Source organism: Monomorium pharaonis, chromosome 3 (assembly GCF_013373865.1).
Source record: "Monomorium pharaonis isolate MP-MQ-018 chromosome 3, ASM1337386v2, whole genome shotgun sequence".
Lineage (NCBI taxonomy): Eukaryota > Metazoa > Arthropoda > Insecta > Hymenoptera > Formicidae > Monomorium > Monomorium pharaonis.
In genome coordinates, this window is record NC_050469.1 from 26,397,546 (window position 1) to 26,418,526 (window position 20,981).

At 30.1% G+C, this 20,981-nt stretch overlaps 3 protein-coding genes across 4 annotated transcripts; all 3 read left to right on the forward strand.

Moving 5' to 3' along the window:
• Nucleotides 1-3,471: 3,471 nt before the first annotated feature.
• LOC105840046 (CLK4-associating serine/arginine rich protein) lies at nt 3,472-8,536 on the forward strand. Of its 2 annotated transcripts, XM_012686774.2 has the most exons (14): nt 3,472-3,603; nt 3,848-3,945; nt 4,022-4,197; nt 4,277-4,492; nt 4,867-5,042; nt 5,243-5,316; nt 5,396-5,737; nt 5,816-6,223; nt 6,310-6,411; nt 6,641-6,689; nt 7,250-7,313; nt 7,376-7,481; nt 7,572-7,826; nt 8,055-8,536. In XM_012686774.2, the coding sequence occupies exons 1-14, from the start codon at nt 3,472-3,474 to the stop codon at nt 8,071-8,073; spliced, it is 2,217 nt and encodes a 738-aa protein (XP_012542228.1). In that variant the 3' UTR covers nt 8,074-8,536. The 2 variants fall into 2 exon arrangements, with proteins under 2 accessions (XP_012542228.1, XP_028046031.1); XM_028190230.2 differs by lacking the exons at nt 7,572-7,826; nt 8,055-8,536 and having other exon boundaries at nt 6,641-6,693; nt 7,376-7,410.
• Nucleotides 8,537-8,890: 354 nt separating this feature from the next.
• On the forward strand, nt 8,891-13,847 carry LOC105840053 (gephyrin). Its single transcript, XM_012686780.3, has 11 exons — nt 8,891-9,391; nt 9,996-10,147; nt 10,217-10,404; nt 10,466-10,679; nt 10,751-11,029; nt 11,813-11,879; nt 11,953-12,067; nt 12,152-12,427; nt 13,019-13,158; nt 13,230-13,417; nt 13,526-13,847. Exons 1-11 carry the CDS (start codon nt 9,361-9,363, stop codon nt 13,754-13,756), a joined length of 1,881 nt encoding a protein of 626 aa, XP_012542234.1. The 5' UTR covers nt 8,891-9,360; the 3' UTR covers nt 13,757-13,847.
• A 1,395-nt stretch (nt 13,848-15,242) lies between these two features.
• LOC105840054 (protein maelstrom 2) lies at nt 15,243-20,528 on the forward strand. Its single transcript, XM_012686781.3, has 10 exons — nt 15,243-15,537; nt 16,635-16,839; nt 17,151-17,531; nt 18,109-18,278; nt 18,355-18,600; nt 18,720-18,923; nt 18,998-19,034; nt 19,187-19,258; nt 19,370-19,435; nt 19,547-20,528. The coding sequence occupies exons 1-10, from the start codon at nt 15,400-15,402 to the stop codon at nt 19,561-19,563; spliced, it is 1,536 nt and encodes a 511-aa protein (XP_012542235.1). The 5' UTR covers nt 15,243-15,399; the 3' UTR covers nt 19,564-20,528.
• The last annotated feature ends 453 nt before the right edge of the window (nt 20,529-20,981 follow it).

The following is a 20,981-nucleotide window of genomic DNA, read 5'->3' on the forward strand; positions in this document are numbered from 1 at the left end:
TGAGCCAGGAGTGAACCAGGAGTGAGCGAGTGAGTGAGCGAAGAGTGAGCCGGGAGTGAGCGAGGAGTGAGCCGGGAGTGAACCAGGAGTGAGCGAGTGAGTGAGCGAGGAGTGAGCGAGTGAGTGAGCGAGGAGTGAGCGAGGAGTGAGCCGGGAGTGAGTCGGAAGTGAGCCGGGAGTGAGCCGGGAGTGAGCCAGGAATGAACCAGGAGTGAGCGAAGAGTGAGCCGGGAGTGAGCGAGGAGTGAGCCAGGAGTGAGCCGGGAGTAAGCCGGGAGTGAGCGAGGAGTGAGCGAGTGAGCGAGGAGTGAGCGAGGAGTGAGCCAATGAGTGACTGAGTGTGTGAGTGAGTGAGTGAAAAAGGGTGCAAGGAAGGGAGCAAACGAGCGAACGTAACTAGATAAATATGTAGCTAGGTAGCTAGGTAGCTAGGTAGCTAGATAGCAGTAAGTATGCAAGTAGGTATGTATGTTGGTATGTATGTATGTAGGTAGGTATGTAGGTATGTATGTATGTAAAATTAAACTTTAAATTTTTTTATTTAAAATTGCAGAAGACGTTTGATTAATGTAAATGAAAGATAGAGAAAATCAAATTGCAATTATTATTATTTTTAAAGTAAAAAGTCAAATAGCGCTTGTAATGTTCTAGTATTCTATAAAATACAAATGTTGCTACTGATATGGACGAAGTTTTGAGTGAATTTAATGCTGTGAGAAGTAAAAAGACTGTAAGATTACATAATTTTCGCGTTACTTCCTGCATTTGACATTCGTGTATCAATTTCGCCTAATATCCTATTTTACTAATAAAATTTATAAGTTTTGTATTTATATGTTTGTTGGTCGATCAAATATTAAAATTATTACTGTCAAATACTGTTATTTATATTATACATATACATTATAATATATATTAGTGTATATACACATTTTATTAATAATTGCAAAAAATATATAGCGAAAGAAATAATTCAGAGGTAAATTATACTAAATAATTAGTATTACATAAGCTAATTTTTCAAATTAAATTATATTAAAGTTAATAGTTTATAAAATTAATTCAATTACGTTTAAAGTAACACGAATAAAAACTGTTAAAAGTTATGTCAATATTAAATTAATTTAAATTAAATTTAAAGTCAATTTTGAAAAGCGTTATTAAACTGTAATGCTGTAATTTTTTAAAGTTAAATATTTAAAGCAGTTATAATTAATATGAATTATGAAATAAATATAATTTATTTGACAATTTAAGTTTAATATAATTTAGATCAATGCTACTTTGATTGTTTTATTCTATCTTCTGCGCAATCAATTTTGTATTCGCGCGTGCCAATTATCATATCTGATGGCCGATTTCTTTTCTTATTATTTCTATATCTTATAAACTATTAAAAGGTTGATGTACGTGTAAATAATTACTTTGTAAATTTATTTCAACATTTTATTACTTTGTATCATATAATATAGAATTTAGAATAAAATTTATAGTTAATGTTGCATTGTATTTTTCTGATAAAGTACATAAAAGTACTATTATTTTATTAGTAATATTGTAATTTATACATACATAATTTAATGTTCATCAATATATATAATACCCTCACACTTTATTGTCTAGTAGATACATATTATATTTTTTTAAATATAATTAGTAATTTCTATTTTATTCTTACATTATTACAATTAATTTTCTCATAAAATGCAGTCTGCAACATCATTGAAAATATTATACTTTATTACATTTAAACGGTTTAATTATGTATGTAATATAAATCAGGAGAATTTTAATTCGTATTTGATTTGTATTCGGAGATTCGATTCAATTCGATATAAAAAATTTAGATTTTATTCAATCCGATTTCGAACATTTTATCAAAAATTTGACTCAATTTTACTTCGATTTAACAAATACTTAAGTCGCACATATCTAATAATGGTGCGCGTGCGCGCGCGCGCACACATTATATTAAATAATTATATTGAATAACATTAAATAATATATATTGAATAAAATTAAACAATATATATTATTATTGATTAAAATTATTGATCTCCGTAGGCTGCCTGAGGGTGCTGTTCCATGGGCCTCGAAAAACGGAATCGGAAAGGCGGAATGAAGGGGATCAACCAATTGCAAGCTTTCCGTTCCGATTTTCAACCATGGGGCTCCCCATGGAGTGATTTTTGACGGAATCGGAAGGCTATGGAAAATCGGAACACGAAACCTGAACCTGAACTTACATGATTTTGCGTAACACAATTGATAAGATAATTTTACAATGCTCTGTATATTGTAAAAACTCGATAGTTTCTGCAATTGTCAGCCTATTGCAGAAACTTAGTTTTTACAATGCTCTGTGTATTGTAAAAACTCGATATTTTCTGCAATTGTCAGCCTATTGCAGAAATTATTTTTTACAATGCTCTGTGTATTGTAAAAATTCGATATTTTAAAGATAAACATAAATATATATACATGCATATGTATATGTACATTTATATATATATATATACAGGATGTTTGGTAAAAATTTATGCAATTTTTATAAACAGGTAGAGCGCATTAAATTGAACAGAAAAGTTCTTTAACATTTTGCGTTTTTCGCAATAGTTAATAATTGTTGATTACACAGGCACACAAAAAAGTGGTTGGTTCGGCGGACCAAATTAATTAATCCTTATGTATTTTGACTCGCTGAATTCAAATCCAAGATCAGAATTGCTGAATTGGCCTATTTTTTCCTAATTTCAAAAGGAAACACCACTTTTTTGTGTACCTGTGTAATCAATAACTCGTTAACTATTGCGAAAATGGAAAAACGGTAAAGAACTTTTCTGTTCAGTTTAATGCGCTCTACCTGTTTATAAAGATTGCATAAATCTTTACCAAACATCCTGTATATAGATATTTATAAAAAATAAAAATTTAAAAACATTTAAATAAATAATATTTATTTTTTAATAAAATCTATTTTTATATAATATTATAAAAAGGTACATAATATTAATAATCATTAAGTTGAGTCAGGTATAAAAAATCAATATATCGTTCGATCACACGTACGATCATTTTACTCATACGATTCTATTATACACTCTTTTCCTTGTAAATTCTGTTTCGTGTCTCATTTTGTTGTTAAGCTTGCACGCTAAGCAATATTCTCGGCATGGAGAGCCTTAATAACGCGAAGCCTATAATACGAAGCATTCAAACAGCATATCTTGGATCTATTTTTTGTTATCGTTTGCCTCCACACCATGGCGACACCCATCGCTTGTGTAATGAAGCGATTTCCACGAGCCCCGAAAGAAGTCGCTGCTGCCGCTTTCACAACATGTCCGTCTCGCGGGAGAGGAAAGCGTGTCAATTATTAGTGCTTCAATTTTTTAGCGATTACAACTGGATGAATGGCACCCACGTCGAGTTAACCGCACGAAATTGATCTACGGTATTGCGGAAGGAAAAATGAGTTTCTCCGTGAAGAAGACCGGCGGCAGAATGTGGCACGAGGCACGCAAACAGGAAAAGAAGATCCGCGGCATGCTGGTCGATTATCGTCGTAGAGCGGAACGCAGACGGGACTACTATGAAAAAATCGTAAGAATACTGCACGAAGGCATACACGCGACGGGTTTTCTTCTTTCATGTAGCTTAGAACATATCAATACGCCATGCATTATATTTATCTTCGCCTCTATTTCTTGAGCTTAATCATGAAAGGAGTTCTTTATTCCTTTCCTGCTTTCCTTTTTTTTTTTTTTACATTTGAGATATAATTAGCAGAAATATTATCCAGAGATATATAACAGTTACATGTAACACGTTCTTTTGCTTTATTTAGAAATCAGATCCTACTCAATTTCTCCAACTGCATGGTAGACCATGTAAGATACATTTGGATCCGGCGATAGCTGTCGCTGGTGATAGTCCTGCAAACATGTGAGTGCTGCACATAGATACAATCGATACTGATTGTTCTTGATCATTAATAAAGAAAGATATATTCTATTGACAGGATGCCATGGCAGGGCAATGAAGACAATCTCATAGATCGTTTTGATGTACGGGCACATCTAGATTGGATACCAGAGTCAATGGATACTATCGACGTTGATATTGCTTTGACAAGTGAAGACAGACACATCAACTACGAGCGTTACCGTATAATTGTGCAAAATGAATTTCTAGGCGGTATGTTGCTTGTCCTTCTTCTAGTCTAGGGACTTTTTTTGCCAGTCTTTTATATCTTTTATTGAATGTCTTTCCTTAGTAACTGAAGAGAAGTTTCTTCATCAAATACATTTGGAGGAACAGTTTGGTTCCTCAACAAAGTTGGATGCTGCAAAAGATAAGAAGAAATCTGCCAATAATGCTGCTATTGGATATAATTATGAAACTGAGGAACCGATACCCGAACCAGTAAAAACAGTGGATCCAGTTATATCAGAAGAAAAAGGAGATGATGAAGATAGTGATATAGATTTAGGTACCATTATTTTACTTGCAGTATTTAATGTATTTTTTGTGTAGAAACTGATGCTTATGATTGACTATTTTCTATAAGCCAATATTGAAACTGCAGCATATGAGTAAATAACTTAAAATTTTATTTACGATATATAAAGAATAAAAAAGAAACAAATAATCACAAATTCTATAACAAAAACTGTTAATTTTAGATTAACTTTACACTGTATAATATACTGTAAATAAACTTGTTACTAACCAATAACATTTAAACAATTAAAAAACAAGCTAATATATCTCAGTCAATAATGTGTTGATACACTTTGAAATGTTACATGAATAGAATAATTATTTAATGTAATATATTTGTAATATATTGTTTTTTTTTTTTAGATATATGTGTAGATGTGTCTCAAATAGAGCCATCTCAGGCGCATGAGATGAATTTAGTAGCTCAAAAATATGGACTTTTAGGTGCTGATTATTTTAGCTTTTTAACACAAGATTTTGAAGAAGCTGAAACTTTGCGACAAGCACGTAAACAAGAGGAAGAGAAAGCTATGTACTCGGTAAATAATTGCATTAATTTATTTAATGTAAATAATTACATCAATTCAAACAATATATTTGTCTACTTTACATAGTGTGTATATACATACATATAAATTATACGAATATATTGTTTATGTATATAATGTGGGATATGTATTATAATAATATAATGTCTGAAAATGCATTACATTTTAATGTATGTTTTCCATTCTAATAGGGTCGACGTTCACGCAGAGAAAGACGTGCGTTCAGAGAAAAAAAGATGATAGGTCGCGTTATGAGTCCACCTAGGTAATTTTTTTTTTATTTTAATTTATTTTTACAAACATTTTTTTACGTTTTTATTTATATAAATTCCTTTTTGTTTCAGTTACGCAGCTAGGGAAAGTCCAGAGTATAATCCTTATAGAAAGTCTTCTTCCAAATCGCGATCGCGGTCCACATCACCTGTAAATACGGGACAGATTACTTACATTACAAGCTTTGGTGGGGAAGAAGAGACTCACGGTAGCACATCGCATGTATCTTCGTCGAATTCAAGAAAAGTCAATTATTCATATCTTAGACGGCGGAGGTCAGATAGTCCTGCTTTCAACGATAGAACTGTCAGTAAGAAAATATCCAAATCCAGATCGAGAAGTTGTTCACGTTCCGTTAGTAGGACTAAATCGTATAGGACACGCGATAGGAAACGAAGTGGATCTAGGATAAGGTAAGTTACAAGAAAACACATAACAATTGATACAATTAATGTTTTACTCGAATACATGTTTAATCTGGCCTAACTTAGATCTAGACGAACACGCTCGAGACACCGAAAGTATACAAGATCCCGTACGAGAAGTCACTCCAGACGATCACGAACGCGAAGTAGATCACGATCGCGCTGTAGAAGTGTCAGCAGATCTCGATCACATTCAATTTCTCGATCGAGGACAAGGTCTAGATCACGCTCGCGTTTGAAGAGGTCGAGAAGCTCATCTTCGAGCAGCGTATCGAAATCAAGATCAAGATCTAAATCGCGCAATAGGAGCCATTCTAGAGACAGTTATCGGAAGAGACGCTATTCGCTATCGAAATCGAGATCCAAGTCGCATTCAAGATCAAAATCGCCATCAAGATCTAGATCGAGATCGAGAAGTCAATCTAGCTGTAAACGAACAAGAAGCGATGATAATAAGACGCCAGCATTACCTAGGTAAATATTTTTTTAAGAATTAATTTTTTCAAGGAATACAAATTATTATATTGTAAGCTATATATTATAATTTATTTTATGCGCAGGTATTATGGCCGACGTGGAAAATCGTCAAGTCTTGAACTGGAATTGTCTGATAACGAAGAAAAATCCAGTCCAGTACCGAAGACACCGATAAATACAAGCGTGTAAGCATTTTATAAGAAACGGACATTCTTAATTTTATACAATCTTCAGCACACGATATGAATTTTCATGCTAGATCGCATACTAAACGTCTTATTGTCTTGATTAACTCGGATGATTATGTTACCAATCGTAAGACGCCTCGTATGCATGCTAGCATGAAAAATTTTATTGTGTGCCGAAGGCTTAAATCATTACAAGTGGACTTAATTTTTAAAAAATTTATTTTAGGAGCAAGCCAAAAGCAGGGTTAAGTACAAATTCTGGTGGCGGACACAAAGTCAGTAAGAACCATAACGCTTTCTTAGTCACTTAACGCACAGAGAATAAAGACAGAACATACTTATATAAGTACCGTGTCTATATAAGTATAATGTCTATGTCTTCCATCTGAATGAAGAACCTCGACAAGCGCGTCTCGTTTTTATTATATTATACATTGATGTGTCGATGTTATATTCTACATTTATTTATTTTATTTTTTATTCAGGAACAAAATTTAAATATATATATACATATATATAGTTATATATACATATATATAATTGTATATTGTTAGAGTCACAAAGAATTAAAAAATTTTCAATCGTTATTTTATTTTGATATAATTATAGCTAAAATCAATCTATATCAAATTGGCTGCTTTTTTGTTTTTTATTTGCTCGTAATTCTGTTAATTCAATAAAATATTTTTTGTGATATGTATTCAGTTATATTTTATAATTATTAATATATTATAAGTACATGTTACATATGTAATGGGCACTAGGCTTTCAAATTACACCAAGAGACTTTTCTAACTCTTTCTTTACAGACTTTTAAGAGCTTTGTATTTTTCAGTCGTTGAAAATCACACCCCAGGAGCGGCTTAAGAAGAAAATGCAAGCCCTGTTAAACAGACAATGTAAGTTAATGAAAGAATAAGTATGCATCATGAACAGCAAATGTGTAAGATAAATTTTTTAGATAAAGCTGACAAGAAGGCCGAGCAGTTAAGAATGGAAAAGATGGAGCAACAGAGACAAGATCGGGAAGACGAGATTCGAGAAATGTCTCTAAAACTTCGTAGAAAGTAAATATTTTTTTCGTTATAATGCGATGCATCAATTTTTTTTAATACGTTAACTTCAATAGCGACGCGTAATTTTGTTTTATTTTTCAGACAAAGAGAACGAAGACATCGTTACGAAGGCCACAGTTCCGACACGCGATCTTCCGTGTCTCGTACACCGAGTCCGAACCGTAGTCCACGACATGCTATACGTCGCGATAGGCGAGACGCAGACGGCGATCGTGAGCGGGATAGGGATAGAGAGAGAGAAAGAGATCGGCGCGATGATCGCGACCGGAATAGAACAGAGTCACGTAGGAGATACAGAGATTCACCACTTCGTTCACTGAGTCCGAGGAACAATCGGTAAAATCCCTCTGATGCCTAAGTTTGCGATTACTGAATTACACCGACAATTCGTATTTAAATGGACATTAGTATTTGTGTTTTTATTATGTAGTTCTGACTATTAAAGTACAGAGAAACGATTAAGATTAAGCACTGATCATTGTCGATTTGGTGCAGCTAAATATAACAGTAAGACGTGAATTTTGTATGCTGCTAAAAAAAAATCATTATTTTCCGTTATTCCAGAGGCCTAGTTGACTATTGACTTCGGGACACGTGCTTAATCTTCCATCCAAACGATTTGAAACCAATGTTTTGAATACTTCCCGTACGAAATAACGAATACTTCAGTTGCATTCCTTCTTCAAAACAGTCGTTAATGTCCAAAAGAATCGTATAAACGAGGGAAAGGTGTACCAACCTGCCGAGAAACAAGATTGTTCTAAAATGCCTCACAATTATATACAGCGTGACTTAATCCGATATTATCAAATAAATGCAAGTATTTGTTTTTTTTTTCGCTGATTCGCGATGCGTATGTAAGAATTAGAAGAATCGCGTGAGTATAGTTAATAGCTCATTGCGAGGATCATGTCTACAATTATTATTTCATATGCAAAACAAGAAAATATGTATACTACATTCTAGAATTGAGTGCACTCTTCGCTGTACTTTTTATTGTTAATAATTCTTCAATAATAAAGATGTTCATTTCTCAACAGGGAAAACGCGCTGACTATTTTTTATGCCTCTTATATCACTGATGACATTACTACACATAGAAGAATGCGATATAATTTTTTATTTGGATAAATGTTTTATTCGGATATGAGAGAAGAAAAAAAGGTGAAAATGAAAGAAAAATGAACAAACGTTAGCTGTTTTAAATGCCAAATAAGATATTGTAATTTTAAGTTAAATTATAATATTTGTGAATCCTTTAACTTTATCAATATAATTTATGCTGACATATGAAGATATCTTTTTTATAATTTTGTATGCGTCTTCCAGATATTTTCTGGTAATGTAGCATTATTACAAGTGATAAGTGCAAAAATCCAAGTAAGCTTTTGCTAGCACTGTACAGAAAGAAATATATAACTGAATTTCCTGTTAATCTTTTTTCTCTTTCTTTTCAATGTCTGATCATATATCTATTTCACTTTGAGTGCAGAAAGCAATATGGTGCAGTTACGAAGAGTAGTACAGATCCAGTATCCTAAGATATTATTCAAAACCTCTCAGGCTGTTCGTAGTCCAATCTTGCTACAAACCGTCACAAGTCACAAGCAATGCTTATGAATGCTTAGTTGATACGGTTCTGTGATTGGCTCATAATGTTTTCAAACCATACTTAATGATCTTAAATATGAGAATTGGCTATGAATATCGGTCTCAGGTCTCAGGTAGCCACTGATGGCTGCTATCTGCTAGTCCTCTTTCCAGTATTGCAAGGTTAAATAAGGAGTATTCATTTCTCGTAATCGCCGATTTGATAAGAAACTGTTTAGTCACAAATTATTTAGACAAAAGCATATTCCAGAAGATCAAAATGGCACCAATAAGATTTGCAATTTTAACTGGTAATGCTGTAATATATCTACTTTACGTGAAATTAAATGTTTTAAAGCTTATACATTGATAATTAATGAAAGTTTATAAAATGTTTAGTTATGTATATGTACAAAGATTAATACTTAATGCACACATTAGAACATTTGTACCCTGCACATTTTTACGAAATATTTAGTTATAACTGCTTACAACATTTATATACAATTTTTTAAATTAATACCTTTACAAACATTTTCTAGAAATGCTAAAGTATACGTAAGTCATTTAACAAGTTTTATGCATTTGTAAAAGTGATGAGAATTAGTGATAAGCAGAAACAACTTATAATGTAAGGAATTGAAAAACAAAGGTGTGCATTAAATATAATTATACACATTAAGTTTCCATTTATTTAATTACATAAAAATTGTATGTAATATAATTAGCCTTTTTAAGAGAAATATATTTAACGTATAAATTTATAGCATATTGTGACTGCGTTCCGATATTTACTGTCAGTACTGAATATCTACAGTATATGTGAAGTAAACTATAGATTTTCAGTACTGGCAGTGAATATCGGAACGCAGCCAATGTTTCTCAAATTTTAATGATTATATTATAATGTTTTAGTAAGTGACACCTGTGCCAGTGGTGAGAAAATAGATGAAAGTGGGCCTGAATTAAGAGCATTTATCAGCAGTACAGAGTCAGCAGAAAATGCAATATTTCAAGGAGAAGTTTCTTGCAAGGCCATTGTGAAAGACGATGAAACGTCAATAATGGTAGCTCCTAAATATTTTAACAATTTTTATGATATTTTAATTTTATACATATTTGTACACTTTGTATAGGAATATCTAATCAATTGGAGTGATCATAATAAGGCTGATGTTATTCTTACCACTGGTGGCACTGGATTTTCTGATAAAGATGTCACACCCGAGGCGACCAAGAAAGTTATTGAAAAAGAAGCACCTGGATTATCCGTAGCAATGCTCGAGGCGAGTCTAAAAGTAACTCCATTGGCGGTGCTTTCTCGGTAAAGTCACTTATATTTACTTTGAAATTTTTTTCAAGCTACAACATTTAATTATTTTCAGAGCTATATGCGGAATACGAAAAAAGACCTTGATTATCAATTTGCCTGGGTCACGTAAGGCCGCAATGGAATGCTTTACTGTAATCGCGCCTGCTATTCCGCATGCTGTAGATTTGATCTTGGACAATAAAGACAAAATTAAAGATACACATAATGCTGTGCAACGTAATGTTACATGTTGTTTGCACGATGTTTCTTGTATGAAGCTTCTTGAAGTGAGATACTTTTCTATTTTGGAACATAATAATTTTACACGAAATTATGTAGTACAATTAAATTATTTTAGACAAATATCGACAATGTGGCAATACGCCTTAGAGAATCCCCATTTCCTATGATTTCTGTGGAGGAAGCGGTAAGAATAATACGTACGAGTGTAGAGGGAAAAAGATCTATGGAGACGATTGAAGTGAAAGATGCTTACGGCAGGATAATATCTGACGACGTATATTCTAATTGCGATTTGCCACCATTCAGAGCTTCCATAAAAGACGGGTATGCAGTGTTAGCAAGCGATGGAAAGGGTAAAAGAAAGGTGCTGCGTAATGTGATAGCAGGAACTGCGGTAAGTTGTAATAACAGATGTTCAATTCAATGCAAGAGAAGACCATAAAAAAATGTATGTAAAAATATAATTAATTAAATAATAATCTTATTGGTCATAGCTGAATTTTTTCTCCTTGTTAACTCAGATAACAATGTGTTTATATTGTTATTGGCATGCAATTGTGTTATCAAAATTGCAGAACTGAATTCATATTTATTGTCAAATTAATGCTTTCACAATATGACAACTTTGAATAGTAACTTTTCAACATGTTAGCAACTTTGAAATCAACATCATCCAAATTTGTGCTGTTGCTTTATATTGCTATAATAATTTATAGGCTCACACAATGCTATTATATTGCTGATAACTTTACGTAACTTTTATGCTGCTGTTTTACTGTTAAACTGTTGGCAACATATACATTGTTGCCTGCGTGTTGCTTCAATATCAGTATATTTGATATCGACGACAAATATGAAGCAAGTTGTCATTATAAGTAATCGCAAATTTACGATATTTCACTTAGACACGCTTTGTTATCTGGAAAATTTGAGGTGTAATTTTACATACATTCTTCAAACCGTTTACCGAATAAATTTTTGTCTTGATAAACAATCTCTAAGTTGAAGCAAAAATAATATTACAATATTAAATTGATAATTAATTTAATACTAATGATGCTAACAATCCATTGCTCTCCCAACTGTAGAGAATAAACATGTATACAAAATTATACAAGAAATGTTAGCACAAAGATCTAGCAATAAGACTTTTTTTTAATAAAATGAAACTTTTCAGCCTACTTTTATACCTATTAAACGTGGCACTTGCGTACGCGTGAACACTGGAGCACCTGTTCCTGATGGTAAATAGTTATAACTGCAATTTATATATTGATTTAGTATTACGATAAAGTATTACTTTTTTCCTGATTGTAGAAGCAACAGCGGTTGTCCAAGTTGAGGATACAAAGTTAGTATCCAAAAGCGTTGATAACAAGGAGGAAATAGAAATTGAGATACTAACTGAACCAAAAGAAGGACAAGATATTAGGTATGAGGTTTTATCATTTTCAAAATAGATTTTATTTTAGTCTTAATAATTTATTTGTTAATTATTTGCTTGTGTGTTATCAAGACCTATTGGTTCTGACATAAAAAATGGAAGCTTAGTATTAAATTCATACACAAATATTGGTCCGGCGGAAATGGGACTCTTGGTAGCTTGCGGCTGTAGAATCGTTACAGTTACTAAACATCCAATCATAGGTATATTGTCAACTGGAGATGAGTTACAAGAAGCTGGAGAGCCTTTAAGATCAGGACAGATCTACGATAGCAACAGAGTGACTTTAATCACACTATTAAAACAGAATGGCTTCAATGCTTTGGATTTCGGAATTGCGGTTGATAAGTATGTAAAAAATTTATCATTTCTAGCACACATATGTTGTATTATAATATTTCTTTGATTTATTAATAACTCTAGAGTGTTACTTATATTTCTCTTACATTAACAGTATCTTATTACTTAATCTGAGTGAAATTCACACAAAATAATTTTTTTTTATTATGTATTATGGTTATAAGATTAGAATAACTAAACCAATACTATTTTAATGTAAACTATTTTAATGTAAAATCTTAATAAATGTTTTAAGCTATCAAAATTTTAGTAAAGAAAACAGTACGAAACTTGAATTAGCAACTTAATTTACAATAAAATATTAAATTTATTTCAGAATTCCATTATAATTGTTTTAACTAATCCAACTTGCAAAAATTATAACATTTTAATTTAATATAAATAAAACTTTTCAAAATTAATTTTTATTTTAATTTAATTTTAATGCGAGTTTTTAACTGATTTAGTTTTTTGCTTATGTAACTTTCAACGTAACTAAATTAACTTTATATGTTAAAACTAGTTATAAATTTAGTTGTAAAGAACATTATCTGTAACTCTAATATAATAAATATAATTTCATTATTAATAAAATTATAGTACGGAGAAGATGATAGACAAAATCAAAAAAGCTTTAGAAGAGGTAGATGTACTCGTGACAACAGGCTCTGTATCGATGGGTGAAAGAGATTTATTAAAACCGATTTTGGAGATATATTTTAAAGCCACCATACACTTTGGTATTTTCTTTTTGTAATCATTTTTAATTTAAAATACATTCTTTTATATGAAGTACTAAATATTCTTTCAGGACGCGTAAATATGAAACCGGGAAAGCCAACGACATTTGCAACGTGTACGTTCTTGGGTAAAAAAAAATATTTTCTGTGCTTACCAGGAAATCCGGTATCTGCTACTGTTACTGCACATTTATTCCTGTTACCGCTTGTGAATGAAATGCGCGACGACTTATCGGAGCCAGTCATAGTGCATGCTACGGTTTGTAAAATTATCTTTATATTTTGCGAAACAATAATGCAGCACGATATATATAGATATATATATATATGTGTGTGTGTGTGTGTGTAAAATGTTTTAATATTACAGCTAACGTCGTCGTACAATTTGGATGCACGTCCCGAATATGCAAGAGCGATCTTGAAATGGTACAACAAAGAAGCGCTTCCAGTGGCTTATAGCACAGGAAATCAAATTAGTAGCAAATTATTGAGCTGTAAAAATGCTAATGCGTTCTTAATTTTGCCGGGACGAACAGTGGAGAAACAGGTGTTGAATAAGGGAGATGTTGTGCCAGCAATGCTCATTGGTTTTAAATAATCTTTATTATCAAAATATCACCAAGTTCTGATTAAAAATATACGTTTTATGTACTTTTTTGGCAATTTTATTAAAAAATTATATTTGAATACTTTTGGTAGTTTTTTTGTCTCAAAATACAATTTATATAAAAACTTTGATATCTATTTTTTAAGTTATTGGTAGATTATTTTTTATGAAAAAAATTTTTTATCTTTGATGCATAATAATTTTATTATGCATCAAAGAATAAAATACGTGGAATAAATAATTTTTGAAAACTAGAACTCGCCAAACTTGTGAGTTACTGTTATACTGATAGTTTTCGCTAGCCATATGTGTAGAATGTTTGGTAACAAGTAGAAAATTTAAGGAGTGATATATGATAGATGATAAGATAAAAATCTTATGAGACTTTCATATAGTATGTATATCTTAATATATATGTAATTATAAATGTTTAAATTTTTATATCTCTTGGGGACTTTTTACATGTGTATTTAGATATCTAGGAATACAAAGTTTAAAAAAATTTTGGTGGAAGCTTTGTTTTTTAATTGTAATATAAATATTAGATACAGAAAGGTTATCAATACTGATATAGTAAATTTTATATAGAAAAATCATGAATGTATGGATTATATATATGGTTTTTTATTTTTTAAATTATTTAAGTAGATCATGTTTATACTAATTAATACAGTGTAATAGTTTCTGAGAAATAATTAAGGGATTGCTGCTTTAGGAGACCTACGTCAATATTGGTTCCTCTATTGTCAGTGGGACAACTCAATTTATTTTATTTATGCAGATACATATTTGTACTCTAATATGTTTTGTAAAAAAAAGATTTTGCTGTTAAACGTTTTTAAACTTATTTCCTACGGAGATAACAATTTCGCTTTTAAAGGTATTATAATAAACAATATATATTATTATCTGTTCCCTACTCGAGCGTGATGCAGATTGAGTTCAAACGTATTGTATCTTATAGCTTTTTGCTATGAAGTTTATTGGTTTTTTTTTTTACAATGTTATAATTTTCTATTTTGCGGATTTTGCAATTTGGTCTCTAAAGGTGCCTTTTCATGCTGACGACGCTGACGTACGCGCTCATTTTCAGCGTCAAAAGACATCACGTGACTAAAAATGACGAATGGGTATCTTTATTTTTAGTCACGTGATGTTTTTTGACGCTGAAAATGAGCCGTCAGCGTGAAAAGGCACCTTTTTTTCTATGGCTGGTATTCATAGTCGAATCTTATTTAAAGATCGTCTCAAGCAATGTCTTAAGATGCTAATACGACTCTGTGATTGGCTGATGGCATCTTAAGATAGTACTTAAGATGATCTTAAATATAAGATCCGACTATGAATACCGGCCTATATACTTTTTCCTCCTTCATTTTTAACTTAGCATATTATCTAAAAATACATTCCTCGCGCATGTGCATTTTCCCAGCAGACAGCCAATCAGATGATGACAATCCGCCGAAAGAAATCAATTGCGCATGCGTGAAAAAGGAATAATGCCTCCTTAACCCCACTTATCTTGGCTTCAAAAATTTAGATATTGCTCCATCTATATATTTATAACCATTTATGAGTCTTATGACTTTGCTAGAAGCATTTACGAGAGAAAGTAGTTTTACTCGCGGGAACAAATGCCGAAGAATAAAGGTAGAAATGCGTTCTTCTTCTTCATGGTGGACTGGAGAAAACGCGCAGAGGCGGAAGGACACAAGTTTCCTAATGGATTGAAAGATGTTCAACAAGATCCGAATTGTAATGAGGAATGGCGGGTAAGCGTTAGAAAGAAACCAAACACCTGTATGATTCTCGCCGACTCGATTTCCTAATACTGTCGTGAAGTTAACTTTCAGTTCTGGATAAATACTAATATATTGTAAAATTAAGTGCAAAATTAAGTAAATTGAATTGAAAGCTCTCAAAGCACACACTTGATGAAAAACTAGATATTTAAGGAAGGGAGGGGGAGCGTTTGATTTGCCCTTTGTTACATGAAAATATAATTAATGAGTATGATAGCATAATAAATCGGAAAAAAATTGGTTAGAGTTAGATTAAATTAAATAATTAAATGCTCTAGAAATCGTTAAGATATAAAGAAAATATTCCGGCAAAACTCATAATCATAATAATATAAGGCTACCATTATTTTATTTGCCACTTATGAATACACAAAAAATACTACATCATCACAATGGCTGTGTTTTGAAATTCATTTCCTGTACTGAAAGTCTATAGTTTATGTTACGTGTACTAGACATTTTCAGTATTGGCAGTAAATTTTGGAATGCAGCCAATGTCATCAAGTGATAAATGATATCCTTATGATTATACTTTATATTACTTCTGTATTCTATCTGGGTATTGGTTTATAAGTGAATGAATTAACAAGAAATAATATTTATAAATATATAATATAATTAATAAAAAATATAATTTGCTATCATTGTTTTGCATAATAAGTGACATGTTAATCTGAGAGATACAAGTTTGAGATCTTGTATCTCTGTATTAAAATAAAAAAAATTGATTTTAGTAATATTTATAAAAATACAACATAGGTATATGTTCTTTTTTTATTATGAATTCTATATTCCTAAGGCAATTTTTAAGGCACTTTTTTTCTTTTTTCTAAGAAAAATTAACAACCAATTAATGATAAGTTTATATAGTCCCTGCTGTTAAAGGTTTTAATATAACATAAAATAAACACAAATTATCTTATGTATTTTTATTTTTAAAATAAAATGTTTGGAATTTAATAATTGTATATTGTGACAAAATGTAAGTATACCAAAAGAATATTTTATTTTATAGATTTGTATATTAACATCTTTAATTTTGTAATAAAATGTTTTTTAATTAATAGAGTTTAACTAAGCAAGAGAAAGGTCCATATGAAGCTAGAGCCAAACAAGATAAAATTTCATCACAAATATCGAGCAAAGAAAAGAAAACGTCATATGGAGAGTCATTACGTTTGCTTGAATTAAAGGAAAAAGAAGCAGAGATGTTTATAAAAAATATGCAAGAAAATATAAAACTAATGATTGACTCAGCTGTGAATCTTAATTGTATGTATCATAATAAAAAACTTTATTAAGTAGAAATTAATTTAAAAGTAATTTGCTGCACATTTTAACATTTTACATTAATTTCGAAGATTTTGATTTTGTTTTAAAAAGATGAAGTCAAAAAGAATAAGTATTTTAAATGGTATCATAATCTGTACATAAAGTTAAGAATTAATTTGCTGTTTGGATTGCAAATCTTACAAATAAGAAGCAATGAATTTCAAGTACAAATATATTAATTTGATTATATAAATGTAGCATGTTAATTTATTAAAATAAAATATTACAAATAATATTTCTTGTTGTTACAGTTTTGCCACAATTAAAATTTTGTTTTGTACACGTTAATCATTTTTTCACAAAAATTGTTAACAACACTGCTGAATATTTCCCAGCCGAATATGCATTTGGGATTTTTTCGCTTGAGAATGGTATAGAAGATGTATATCATGTAATTGTTAGTGCTGAGATTCCATTAGGATATAGACGAGAAGCACTGGAGCAAAGTCAGGAGTCTCATAACATACCTGTTGAATATCCAGGTGGAGAGACTGACTTTGCTGTTATGTATGAGAAATTAGAAAAATTTTTAGAATCCAGAAAACTTGTGGACCAATATCCTTACCTTTATACAACAAGACATTTCAAAAACAAAGTACAATCTTTGATAGCAAAATTGTGTGATGCAGCAGGTAATTGCAAAATTTTATTGTATATTTTTATAATATTTTAGTAATTCTATATTTAATACAATACAAGAAAATATGATTATGTTATTCTTTCTTTTTTACTTGTTACAAGTACAAAACTGATTTTTAAGATAATAATTTATTTTTATAAAGTTATTTATATATTAAAAAAACAAATTTTTTCTTAATATATTTACAACATAATATTGCTATATAAATTGAGACACTTGTCGCGGCATATTGTTTTGTATATTTATTTAAAGAGCATCTTATCATTGATAATATGGTTCATTCTTTATAACTTTCTCCACTTTATGATCATTATTGAATTTCTGTTTTATTAGATATTTTTTATATTAACTATTAAGAAAAGAAGATAATATGATAGATTGTTTCTACTTAAATGGTAATTATATTAAAAAGTAAATTTTAAAAAAGAATATATATAATTTAAAAAATAAAATAAGAGTAGCTGTTTTCTTGAAAATATTTTCTTCTATAGTTAAATATAAATTTAAATATTTTTTAAATGTGACATGTACTAATATGTATTATTTAAATAATTTTGCTTCTACTTTAGAGCAAGATAAAAATCAGTTTATTATTTACGAAATGGAGTCATTGTTTGAACATTTGGCAAATGAATGCTACAAGAAAAGACCAGATCGACTATTGAAACATATACCTATTTATGCTGAAAATGTGTTTACACAACTTACATATATCTTTGAAAAAGGATTTGAATGTCATGTAGGCAATTTTATTATTTTATGACATTTTAAAGTGCGTTAAATTCATAATATTATTTTTTTGGGGTAATATTTAGCTTCATAAATACATTGATGGAGGAACTGAAACATGCAGTAAATCTGTGCTGCATCAATGGGCATGGATATTGTGCGAAGAGTTTTGTAAACCACTTGAGATTGATATGAAGCCAGGAATACATTGTCCTTACAAGCTTCAAGAGCAAGATTTTTCCTCTGTGACAAATATGATGAATAATATAAAGGTTGAAGATGCCCCTCGCAAATCTAAACCTGAGGTTAACGCACTTTTATCTATGACAGGGGTAAGTAAACATTAAAAATGTGCTATAATAGCGATTTATGAACGCACACACACACACAATTTTACAAAATTAATGTAATATTATTATTGATAGTTTTTATTTTAATTATCTCGTAATAGGTGAGCGAGCAACATAGACTAAAAGTTTCTAGTAGATCACATGAAGAAGAAATGCGCCGTCGAAAAGAATCAAAACCAATAACAGTTATTGATTATAGCGAATTACAAGAATCCGCTAGTAAACCAGTTGAAGCTATTAAAAGTTCTCTTGATAAATCTGCTAAGACATCTGTTGAAGAAAAGACTAAATATGTTTCAAAATATGTATGTGTTATTTAATTTTCACATTACATTAATTGAAAAAAAATTGTTTACACCAATTTCACTTTTTTTTTTAGTTGAATGAGAAACCATTGCGACCTCCAAATATTGATTGTAAGTTTGAAAAACTTTCTACTTAAAAATTGCAGATGATTAAATGACATTTTATATAACTTGTTCTTTTTTAAAATTAATTTTGTTGCATATATAAAATGCTGTAAGATATTTTTATTTTATTTTATATGTATGTACTTAATTGTTTTCAGCACACGCTTATATTGTTTCTACTACTACAAGCGATTTTCTTCCAACAGATGATGAAAATTTTCCTCCTATTGGTAAGTTATCATATAATCTAATTATATAATTATATGTAACATATGATTGAATATAACTTTACAATTGCATTAATTATTTGTAAATAATTAGATAAATGTCTGCATGTGTAGGTGGAAGAGGCGTATCTCTCAGGTCTCAACGAACAAATACAACAAGAAAACCGCCTTTAGGCAAAGGTAATTTTTTATTATCATAAATTCATTAGGTGCTGTGTACATAGTGAATAATTTCATCTATTAAACTGTATACAAACTATTTATCAATTTTTTGCAAACATTTTTCTGCAGGACAAGGCCACAAGTAAATCTTTTTCTATTTAAAAGGAAGGGTAACAGATCTGATATGACAACGATTATGACAACGATATTTGATGAAGATGAACAATATTTCTTTGTATTAAAATTATATATCATTTATAATAGCCATTTATTTTACAATTAGTACTATACCAAAGAAATTTCACCTTTATTTGACAATAAGTACTTACATAAATATTTTTATATATATGTCAAGATTTTATTTTGATAAAAGTTTAAAAGATTTTTTAGTATATACTTTATTTCTCAAATTTACATTTACCTATAAAAAAAGAATGATATAAGATCTTAACATGATGTCCGATGTAATATTTAAGCAACATTATGCTCTATAACAATTCATATGATATATTTTTTGTTTATTTCTTTATTATGCTTTGAAGATCTTATTTGTTGTCGTTAATTAAAAGAAATTAATAATATCTTTATTATCATAATGATATTTTTCAAAACATGTCACGATATAAGTTTCAAAAAATTGGACCAATTTTATGATTATGAATTCTTATAAAACTTAATTTACTTGATACTTATCTTAGTAAAAGTTACTACGTATATAATATGATAAATATAAATAATACATAATGGTATATAATCATATAAATGTTAAATGTTAAATATTAATTACTATAGTTCAAGAGTGTTACATTGTATTGTGATTTACTCCAACTTTTTATTTTGATGTATCAATAGAATTTAAAACATTATTTAATTTTATGAAAATGTATTATAAGACTCTTTATTAACATTTTCGATATATTTACCTTTTAAAAATATTTTTTAATTGCAATATTAAATGAGAAATCTTCAGATTTAATTCTCTAATTTAAATTTAGTACTCAAGACTATTATAGTACAAATAAATGAAACTTACTATGTAGCAATATGATTACAAATGATACATAATGATTATAAATTTTAATTAAATAATAAATATGTGTTGAATGTTGAATATTAATTAAGGCTCTGGCTCCTCGGTCGAGAACTTCACGTTGACAGTGGCGCTACAATTATAAATGATAGAAATAAGAACTATAAGGTGAGAAAGTGACGTGTTGACAACCCAATTTATTTTTGCAATTTATTCGTACAATTTCATTATTATTTGCTCTATGCTAATGCTGTAACGTACAACATATTTGTAAGATTCCTAAAATTTACCAAAAACTAAGATTAATGAACAAAACAGTGAAAGGTATATGTTTTGCTCTTTCTGATACCTTTCTAATTACCTGTCAAATTACGTATTTTATTACATAAGCTTTATATGACGTTGTTTATTAATTGTCAAAGAAAAAGCAGTTTATTGATATATCTTACAAAGTACATTTTACAATCTTAATTATTTTGCTTTTTAATACGCGTTTATTTAACGCGAATCATTGTCATGTCTCTTGATTTATTC